Genomic DNA, 11,053 nt, shown 5'->3' on the forward strand with positions numbered 1-11,053 from the left:
ATAAAAGAGGTAATGACGCAGATACACACACAAACGCAGCGTTAATTGGAGCTTCCAGTCTATGTCAACTTTAAAAGTATTTCATATGTTCGTTTATCAACACCGTAGGTGGCGGTAATGAGGCTGCAGCACTTGGCACCAGCCACCATTCAAACAGCAGAACAATACATACATACTTGCATACTTGAGTATTGAGAAACAACCACTGTGGCAGTGGGGTATGGTTAGAGCGGCGACTGCTGGCGGAGAGGGAGGAGAGGGAGGAGTGGCTCAGCCGGTGATCAGACAGCTGGACAGAAACAGGTAATCAGTCAGCTATATAAGCACACTTGTAACCTGGTTCTGGTCTCTTGCAGTAGGCTGGGTCCGGAAGGAGGAAGCAGGAGTGAGGAGAGCGAGAGAGCGACTACGACGGCATTTTATTTCTGTATGTTTGGTGGACTTTTTTCTGTTGGACCCAAATAAAAGATTATTTTCCACCACCACGCCGACTTTTTCCCTTCCTCTGGACGAGCTGTGAGTGGGGAAGCTCACATCTGGCACCTGAACAGGGACACCATGGAAGGACAAACGCCGCTGTCGCTGGCACTTCAACACCTCGCTGCGATGCGGGAGAGCACCACCACACTTCAGCAGCAGCAGTCCTGGGTTCTTGCAGACATCGCGGCGGCCCAGCGGGATGACCGTGCTCTCCTGCGGGAGCTGCGGGAGCTGCTGCAGCGCCCGGCCGCCTAGGGCGCCAATCCGGAGCCCAGTCGGGATCGGCCTCAGCCTGTTGCCCTACAACGAATGACTGCGGAGGATGATCCGGAGGCGTTCCTCGACATCTTCGAGGGCACGGCGGGGGCGTGTGGGTGGCCCGAGGAGGAGAGGGCGGTCCGACTGCTTCCCCTGCTTACTGGGGTGGTGCAGCTGGCCGCGCACAGCCTGCCGGCGGCTTCTCGTCACAACTCGCCCAGCTGAAGAGAGCCATCTTGGACCGGCTAGGCAGGACGCCGGAGGGACACCGGCGGCGGTTCAGGGGGCTCTCTTTTGAAGAAGCTGGCCGACCCTTTGCGTACGCGCAGCAGCTCCTGGACGCAGCGAGACGCTGGCTCCAGCCGGGGACCCACTCTGCGGAGGACGTCGTGGGTCAGGTGGCGCTGGAGCAGTTCATTGCGGGGTTACCATCTTCCACAGCCAATTGGGTCCAGTGCCACCGCCCCCCCAACATCGAAGCAGCGGTCGTCCTCGCGGAGGACCACCTCTCCCTTCCCCGGCGGAGCATGAGGGAGGAGGCCAGGCCAGCGGTAATTCCTGCAGGCCGTCCCACTCCAGCCCAGAAGAAGAGATTTTCAGGGACAGCCGCACCGGCCCCTGCACCATACACACACACACATACACACCCGGAGCATGCACTGCTCCGGCCTACTAATAACCCTCTGCCTTCTGTTCCACAGGGCCCAGCCTACGTGTCTGATCACCTGGCACCCCGGGGGGTTCCTCAGACGCCAGGGTAGGTGTGCTGGCGGTGTGGGCAACCCGGCCACATCCGGGCAGAGTGCCCCCTCATGGAGGTGGGGCAAGTGGTTCGGGTTGCTGGGCCGCCAGCCCCCTCCCCCGGTTCGGAAGGGACGTACCGTATACCGGTATGTATACAGGGGGGTACACACCAGGCTCTGCTGGATTCTGGTTGTGAACAGACCATGATCCATCAGCATCTGGTTCGACCGGGGGCATTGTTAGAGGCATCGTGGGTGAGGGTGAGGTGTGTGCATGGGGATATTCACGATTATCCAGTGGTGGCCCTGGAAATTTATTTTAAAGGGAAAAAACATAGAGTCAAGGCTGGAGTTAGTACTCGCCTCACGCACCCTTTAATCTTGGGAACAAACTGGCCGGGGTTTGCAAGCTTAGTGGGGGAAACTATGAGGGTGCGGTCACGTACATCAGGGAAAAGTGAGTGGTGAGGCGGAGGTGCCGCATCCTGACGCTGCCCCCCTGGGGCTCCAGGGGGCCCGCAGATTGCTCCCATGGAAGATTTTCCACTTGAGCAGTCTCGGGATGAGACCCTCCGTCATGCTTTTGACCAAGTGATGAAAATTGATGGTTGCCAGGTTCACCCTAACACAGCACTCACTCACCCCTACTTTGTTGTCATTAGGGACAGACTATACAGAGCAAGTCGTGATGCTCGGACCGGGGAAGAGCTCACCCAGTTGTTAGTACCGAAAAGCCGCCGTGAAACAATTTTCCAGACGGCTCATCACAACCCCATGGCGGGCCACCTGGGATATGATAAAACACTGAACCGGATCATGGCCCGATTTTACTGGCCGGGCATTTGGGCGGATGTAAGTCGGTGGTGTGCATCCTGCCGTAAACGCCAGTTAGTCAACCCACCGGCCACCCCAAAAGCGCCGTTGCGCCCATTACCACTTATTGAGGTCCCTTTTGATAGAATTGCCATGGACCTCATCGGGCCATTAGACCGGAGCGCACGGGGATATCGCTTTGTGCTAGTTCTAGTGGACTATGCAACGCGCTATCCCGAGGCAGTGCCCCTGCGCAATATCTCTTCGAAGAGTGTTGCGCAGGCGCTGTTTCAAGTTATCTCCCGAGTTGGGATCCCGAAAGAGATCCTGACTGATCAGGGCACATCATTTATGTCACGTACACTACGCGAGCTATACGAATTACTGGGCGTCAGCTCAATCCGGACTAGCGTCTACCATCCCCAGACCGACGGCCTGGTGGAGCGGTTTAACAAGACACTAAAGAACATGATTCGTAAGTTTGTGCACGAGGATAGCCGTAATTGGGATAAATGGTTGGACCCTCTGTTGTTTGCAGTGCGAGAGGTTCCCCAGGCCTCCACAGGATTTTCTCCTTTTGAACTCCTGTTTGGCAGAAAACCTCGGGGTGTCTTGGACCTGGTTAAGGAAAACTGGGAGGCGAGTCCAAGCACCAGCAAAAATTAGGTAAAATACATCCTGGACCTGCGAGCAAAACTCCATTCACTGGGTCAGTTATCACGGGAGAATTTGCTCCGGGCCCAGAATCATCATGCCATCATCTAGCTCTAAATTGCTTGCCAAGTGGCAAGGGCCCTTCGTGGTCACACGGCGAGTGGGGGATGTTGACTATGAGGTTGTGCGTTCTGACAGGGGCGGAGCAACACAGATTTACCACCTCAACCTCCTCAAAGCCTGGAGGGAGATGGCGGCTGTTTCTCTGGCTACCACTGTGATTGAGAGAGATGAGTTGGGACCGGAGGTGACTAAGTCGAACCAGTCAGCGCCAGTCCCCGTTGATGACCATCTCTCAGCGGGCCAGAGAGCAGACGTGGCCTTGTTGCAGCGGCGGTTTGCTGATGTGTTCTGTCCCCTGCCAGGGCGCACAAGTCTCATACACCACCACATAGAAACACCTCGGGGCGTGACAGTGCGCTCACGACCCTATCGGCTGCCAGAACACAAAAGGAAAATTGTTCAGGCAGAACTTCAGGCCATGTTGGAGATGAGGGTAATAGAAGAGTCCAACAGTGACTGGTTGCCCCATCGTGCTGGTTCACAAGTCCGATGGGTCAATACGGTTCTGTGTGGACTCTCGTAGGGTCAACGAGGTGTCCAAATTTTATGCCTATCCAATGCCCCGGGTCGACGAACTCCTGGATCGGCTGGGCACGGATCGCATTTTCACGACACTGGATTTAACCAAGGGCTACTGGCAGATTCCCTTGTCGCTAGAGTCCAGGGAAAAGACGGCATTCTCCACTCCGTATGGTTTGTACCAATTTGTCACTCATTGGTTTTGTCCCAGGAGATGGAGGGGGTCAACCGCCCCGTACTGTACATTAGCCGGAAGCTGGCTCAGCGGGAGGTGAACTACAGTACGGTGGAAAAAGAGTGCCTCGCCATACGGTGGGCGGTTGGTGCCCTCCGCTACTACCTCCTGGGGCGCCCATTCACCCTCTGGTCGGACCATGCCCCGCTCCAATGGCTCCACTGCATGAAAGATGCCAACGCGCGGATCACTCGCTGGTATCTGGCGTTACAGCCCTTCCGGTTCAAAGTGATCCATAGGCCGGGTAACCGCATGGTCATGGCTGACTTTCTCTCCCACTCCACGGAGGGGGGGGGGGAGTGGGCTTGCGGCCGGCGGGATCCCGTCTAAGTCGGGTGGTGGGTGGTAGGGGTATGTGGCAGTGGGGTATGGTTAGAGCGGCGACTGCTGGAGGAGAGGGAGGAGTGGCTCAGCCGGTGATCAGACAGCTGGACAGAATCAGGTCAGCTATATAAGCACACTTGTAAAATGGTTCTGGTCTCTTGCAGTAGGCTGGGTCCGGAAGGAGGAAGCAGGAGCGAGGAGAGCGAGAGAGCGACTACGACGGCATTTTATTTCTGTATGTTTGGTGGACTTTTTTCTGTTGGACCCAAATAAAAGATTATTTTCCACCACCACGCCGACATTTTCCCTTCCTCTGGACGAGCTGTGAGTGGGGAAGCTCACATCCACATTGTGTACTCCCATACTTGGCAAGTATATACTCCCAGCGTACTTCTCAAGTATATACTTCCCAAGTAAGCATGTACATACTTGCTTACTTGAGTATTGAGAAACGGCCATTATCAACTGTATGAATACAGACAAATTATGAACTACTCTTCCCCTGGGCACAGATTCATAAGGACCTCCCTGTTTGTTCAAGAGTGGGTGCATACAGTAAGGGGAAGAGGTGGGACCAAGTCATTGTTTTGCAAGTCCCAGTTAGTCTCAAGTCTTTGCCTTCAAGTCCCGAGTCAAGACAGGCAAGTCCCGAGTCAAGTCACAAGTCAAGACCGACAAATCTGAAGTCGAGTCCAAAGTCCTACCGTTTGAGTTTCGAGTCCTTTCGAGTCCTTTTAACAACAGAGAAATAATATTTACACAGATCATGTATGCTTTTAAGATTTGTATATATTTATTAAACCTTTTTTTGTAAGAACAGTGTTCAAACACTCTTTTTTACTCATTTCAAAACCTAAGTGTAACCTTAACCTTTTCAACCATGTCACCACTTTATAAAAGATATCCTCACTCCCAAAAATGTAATAAAATTAAATAATCTACATGTAATACATTCATGCCTCTATCAGTTTATGTTGCTCCCTTGAAAACAATTGGCATGCATCCATAGAGAGACTGGTGTGTGTGTGTGTGTGCGTGTGTGTGTGTGTGAGAGAGAGAGAGATTGAAAGGGGACTGGATTGGAACTGTCATGAACATGACAATGAACAGAGTTGTGCTTTTCTATGTCAGGGCCCTATGCTGTATTGCATTTGCAAAAGATCAAATTGGCCAAAAGTCTGTCAGTCATTTGTGCACGATGGGGACGTAGTATGATGCCACCATGGCTCAAAACTCGCTCCACTGGAGCACTAGAGGCAGGCACTGCCAACACTCTGATGGCCACTCGGAAGAGTGAAGGAAGAGTCTTCATGTTCAGTGCCCAGAACAAAAGGGCGTTCTGTCCTTCGGCTATGTCTAGGTAGTGACTTAGCTGTAGCGCTGGAGTGGTCCCAACATCCTTCTTCTGCCTCTTATGGTATGCAGCAAACAGCCCTTCTCCTTCTCCAAGGTCCTCTTGCTCTTCTTCATCAACCAGAAGCACAGGTTGCTCAGTCTCTGCAGCATCTTGCAGGATCAATTCTGGAAAAACATTTAACAGCAGCAGAAACAAAATAGCACTTATTACCATTGTAATGGTGATACAGTGTTAGACTGAAACATGCAATTATTGATGCTGTCAATTAGATCAGACTATGAGGAAAAAAGTTGCATTGAAGTCAATAGTATTTACCTTTAACTCGCCACCTCTGCCTTGATGTCACGATTGACCAGCACATGAGGCTCCACCCACAGCAGAGAAAAGGCTGGATCCAAGGCGGCTGCTTTGAGGTAGACTGGGTCTGAAAATGGGGCAGTGATCCCATCTTGAGTCCTGGCCATTTTCACGTTAATAAAGATCCCAAGAAATCTTTTGTTAAGGGATGCCTGGAGAATTCCGACCAGGCCGCTCAGGAAACAAACTTGAGGCTTCAGATTCTCAAGGTGGTGATTGAGGGACAAGACGGATGGAACAACTGCACTGATTGTGACAACCTTCTCTCCCTGTGTCAGATCAGTTGCTTCTCCAAACGGCTTCAAGATGTCCACCAACTCCTTCAACAGATTCCACTCTCGTGGCGTGAATGACAACTCCTTAGGCCCAGCCTTTTCTAGAATGGCACAGAGCTTTACATGATTACAGTGGAGAACTGCCTTTACTTGCCTCAGTGTTGAGTTCCATCTTGTGTTGACTGCAGCAGGGACACCTTTCTGTTCCACAAATGCATTGTCAAACACATCTTTGAATGTTGTGCTTGTGTGCAGCAGTGAGCTAAGTTTTGATAACTTGGAAAGAGAAGGACATGCCACTTTTGTTTCTTTCAAACCGTCTCCCACCACCAGCTGAAGTGTGGGAGACGCACTGAGGACAGTCCGCTCCGATCGACAGTCGCGCCGGGGGCAGAGGGACCCCGACCCCCGCGGTTCCCCCGCCGACAGCCCCCCCCCGTGAAGGGGGAGAGGCCAGCGAGGGGCGGGAGAAGGCGCAGCGAGTACACATGTCCGCGGCCCCAGGAAGCGGCGAGGTCCGGGCGGGGGGTCGCTGTAAAGAAACTGCAGGCGCTGTACCATTTGCTGTTCTTCCAGGGTTAAGTCACACCAGAGATCAGGGTCATCAAGATGATCTCCGTCATCATCCTCTTGTTCACTGGGGAAGCACACAGTGAATGCCTTTCGCATGTTAGCAGCATTGTCACTAATAATGTAGTCCAATTTATCTTTGATGCTGTATTCATCGCATATTGCCTCAAATTGGTCACAGATTCGTTCAGCTGTGTGTGAGCCTTTGAAGCGATTGCAGGCCAAGAGATTAGTCTTTAGCTGTATCCTCTCTGTCTCTCTCGCTATCCAGTGGACAGTGATACCAAGGAATCCCCTCATCTTTCGGTCAGACCAAATGTCCACAGTGACTGAAACATGCTCAGTGTTGCTCAATTGAGTTTTTAATCTTGAACATCTCTCCCCAGCGAGGCTCTCTGTTTTTGATGTCAACGTTCTGCGACACACTGGGCTGTACTTACTGTCAACTACTGTCAGGAAGTGCCGAAAACTCTTGTTTTCCACAATAGACAGGGGAAGGTTGCAATCAATAATCAAGTCGGACAGTATTGCATTAGTGAGAGCTTTCTGCTGTGGATGACTCACGCTGTAATGCCCTACACGACTGTCCAAGAGTTGTTGGCTGTTGTGGTTCATCTATGATGCTTTTATTCATCTGGTATTCTTCAAATCTGTAACAGGTAAGCATATAAAACAGATGTCAGAAAATGCTAACATTGTGTTAATTTTATTTTTTTGGTTAAAGGTGACATAGAATGCTTGTATCACACATATATGTTAGTTATGGAGGTCTACTTACATATATTAACTTGTTTTCATGGTTATAAACCTACTAGTCGCTGCAAACGAGCCGATCAAAATATCTCCTCACTGACGATACCGTTTACAAGTCAAAAGGGTCAAGTCCAAGTGAAGTCACGAGTGACTGATGTTAAAGTCCCAGTCGAGTCTAAAGTCATCAAATTCATGACTCGAGTCTGACTCGAGTCCAAGTCATGTGACTCGAGTCCACAACTCTGGTAAGGGGGGTCTGGGGCTCCTCCCCCAGAAAAAAGAAAAACTGGTAGATGTGATTTCCTATATTCTGGTGGATTTTTGAGAGCTGGAGAAGGGCAATACATAAATGTGTTCAGACTTTTTGACTTATTAAGGTCGTGACTTGGGCTTCAGGGCCCCTTGACCTCTTGGGCTTGGTCGGCTCATTCATTAATCCATCCTTGCTCACATGCCAACAATGTTTTGGGGCTCCCCTCTAGACTTGTGGCCCTTGGTAGACCCCTGTGTTAAAATAGTCAAAATAGTTATTAAATGACGTTTAACACGTTGTTATTGTTCCTAATAATATGATCATGAGTCTGCAGGTTTTCTGGCCTGACTTTATTTTAATATTTGATGATTATTATTTTTTATTATATTATTATACTGTATTTACCATAAATTGTAATTATAATGATAAGTTAGCTTTATTTGTAAACCACCTACAAAAACCGTTTGGATTGAGTGACTGAATGACTGAGTGAGTGAATGACTGAGTGAGTAAGTGAGTGAGTGGCTGACTGAGTGACTGAGTAACTTAGTGACTGAGTGAGTGAGTATGTTAGTGAGTGAGTGAGTGAGTGAGTAGGTGACTGAGTGAGTGAGGAAGTGACTGAGTGAGTGATTGAGTAAGTGAGTGACTGAGTGAGGGACTGAATAAGTGACTGAGTGACTTAGTGACTTAGTGACTGAGTGAGTAAATAACTGAGTGAGTGAGTTAGTGACTGACTGACTGACTGACTGACTGAGCGAGTGAGGGAGTGAGTGAATGACTAAGTGACTAAGTGAGTGGCTGAGTGAGTGAGGAAGTGACTGAGTGAGTGATTGAGTAAGTGAGGGACTGACTGAATGACTGAGTGAGTAAGTGGCTGAGTGACTGAGTGAGTGACTGACTGAATGACTAAGTGAGTGGCTGAGTGAGTGAGGAAGTGACTGAGTGAGTGATTGAGTAAGTGAGTGACTGAGTGAGTGACTGAATAAGTGACTGAGTGACTTAGTGACTGAGTGAGTGACTGAGTTAGTGACTGACTGAGTGAGTGACTGAGTAAGTGACTGAGTAAGTGAGTGAGTGAGTAAATGACTGAGTGAGTGACTGAGTGACTGAGTAAGTGATTGAGTGAGTGACAGACTGAGTAAGTGACTAAATGAGTGGCTGAGTGAGTGAGGAAGTGACTGAGTGAGTGATTGAGTAACTGAGTGAGGGACTGAGTTAGTGAGTGACTGAGTATGTGACTGAGTGACTTAATGACTTAGTGACTGAGTGAGTAAATGACTGAGTGAGTGAGTTAGTGAGTGACTGACTGACTGCCTGACTGACTGACTGAGCGAGTGAGTGAGTGAGTGACTGACTGACTGACTGTTTGAGTGAGTAAGTGGCTGAGTGAGTGAGTGAGTGAGTGAGTGAGTGAGTGAGTGAGTGAGTGGATGACTAAGTGACTAAGTGAGTGGCTGAGTGAGTGAGGAAGTGACTGAGTGAGTGATTGAGTAAGTGAGTGACTGAGTGAGTGACTGAATAAGTGACTGAGTGACTTAGTGACTGAGTGAGTGACTGAATAAGGGACTGACTGAGTGAGTGACTGAGTAAGTGAGTGAGTGACTGAGTGACTGAGTGACTGAGTGAGTGAGTAAATGACTGACTGAGTGAGTGAATGAGTGAGTGAGTAAGTGAGTGGCTGAGTGAGTGACTGGCTGAGTAAGTGACTAAGTGAGTGGCTGAGTGAGTGAGGAAGTGACTGAGTGAGTGATTGACTAAGTGACTAAGTGAGTGGCTGAGTGAGTGAGGAAGTGACTGAGTGAGTGATTGAGTAAGTGAGTGACTGAGTGAGTGACTGAATAAGTGACTGAGTGACTTAGTGACTGAGTGAGTGACTGAGTTAGTGACTGACTAAGTGACTGAGTAAGTGAGTGAGTGAGTAAATGACTGAGTGAGTGACTGAGTGACTGAGTAAGTGATTGAGTGAGTGACTGACTGAGTAAGTGACTAAATGAGTGGCTGAGTGAGTGAGTGATTGAGTAAGTGAGTGACTGAGTGACTGAGTAAGTGACTGAGTGAGTGAGTGAGTGAGTAAGTGACTGAGTGAATGAGTGAGTGAGTAAGTGACTGAGTGAGTGACTGAGTGAGTGAGTAAATGACTGAGTGAGTAAGTGAGTGAGTGAGTGACTGATTGAGTGACTGAGTGAGTAAGTGACTGAGTGAATGAGTGAGTGAGTTAGTGACTGAGTGAGTAAGTGACTGAGTGAGTGACTGACTGACTGAGTGACTGAGTAAGTGACTAAGTGAGTAAGTGACTGACTGAGTGAGAGACTGAGGGAGTGAGTGACTTAGTAAGTGAGTGAGTAAGTGACTGAGTGAATGATTGAGTGAGTGAGTGAGTGACTGAGTGACTGACTGGCTGAATGACTGAGTGAGTAAATGAGTGAGTGGCTGAGTGAGTGACTGAGTGAGTGACTTAGTGAGTGAGTAACTGATTAAGTGACTGAGTGAGTGAGTAAGTGACTCAGTGAGTGAGTGACTGAGTTATTGACTTAGTGACTGAGTGAGTGAATGACTGAGTGAGTATGAGAGTGAGTGAGTAAGTGACTGAGTGAGTGAGTGAGTGAGTGAGTGAGTGACTGACCGAGTAAGTGATTGAGTGAGTGACTGACTGAGTAAGTGACTAAGTGAGTGAGGAAGTGACTGAGTGAGTGATTGACTAAGTGACTAAGTGAGTGGCTGAGTGAGTGAGGAAGTGACTGAGTGAGTGATTGAGTAAGTGAGTGACTGAATAAGTGACTGAGTGACTTAGTGACTGAGTGAGTGACTGAGTTTGTGACTGAGTAAGTGACTGAGTGAGTGAGTGAGTGAGTGAGTGAGTAAATGAATGAGTGAGTGAGTGAGTAACTGAGTGAGTAAGTGACTAAATGAGTGGCTGAGTGAGTGAGGAAGTGACTGAGTGAGTGAGTGAATGGCTGAGTGAGTGACATAGTGAGTGATTGAGTAAGTGACTGAGTGAGTGAGTGAATGGCTGAGTGAGTGACATAGTGACTGCGTGAGTGAGTGAGTGAGTGAGTAAGTGACTGACTGAGTGGATGACTGGGTGAGTAAGTAAGTGACTGTGTGAGTAAGTGACTGAGTGAGTGACTGACTGAGTGAGTGACTGACTGAGTAAGTGACTGAGTGACTTAGTGAGTGAGTGACTGACTGACTGAGTAAGTGACTGAGTGTGTGAGTTAGTGATTGACTGAGTGACTGTTTGAGTGAGTAAGTGACTGAGTAAGTGACTCAGTGAGTGAGTGACTGAATGACTGAGTAAATGAGTGACTGAGTAAGTGACTGAGGGAGTGAGCGACT

The 11,053-nt window shown here is 49.4% G+C and overlaps 1 protein-coding gene across 1 annotated transcript; it reads right to left on the reverse strand.

Annotated features, from left to right (window-relative positions):
* Positions 1–4,995: 4,995 nt before the first annotated feature.
* Positions 4,996–7,065, reverse strand: LOC131470676 (uncharacterized). The gene is made up of 2 exons (XM_058646650.1): positions 5,822–7,065; positions 4,996–5,670 (listed from the first exon to the last, which is right to left on the reverse strand). Exon 1 carries the CDS (start codon positions 7,006–7,008, stop codon positions 5,824–5,826), a length of 1,185 nt encoding a protein of 394 aa, XP_058502633.1. The 5' UTR covers positions 7,009–7,065; the 3' UTR covers positions 4,996–5,670; positions 5,822–5,823.
* Positions 7,066–11,053: the final 3,988 nt, after the last annotated feature.

Source organism: Solea solea, chromosome 12 (genome assembly GCF_958295425.1).
Source record: "Solea solea chromosome 12, fSolSol10.1, whole genome shotgun sequence".
Taxonomy (NCBI): domain Eukaryota; kingdom Metazoa; phylum Chordata; class Actinopteri; order Pleuronectiformes; family Soleidae; genus Solea; species Solea solea.

Coding starts and splice junctions, on each gene's coding strand:
- LOC131470676 (XM_058646650.1), bottom strand. CDS start 7,008: ATGAGGGGATTCCTTGGTATCACTGTCCACTGGATAGCGAGAGAGACA.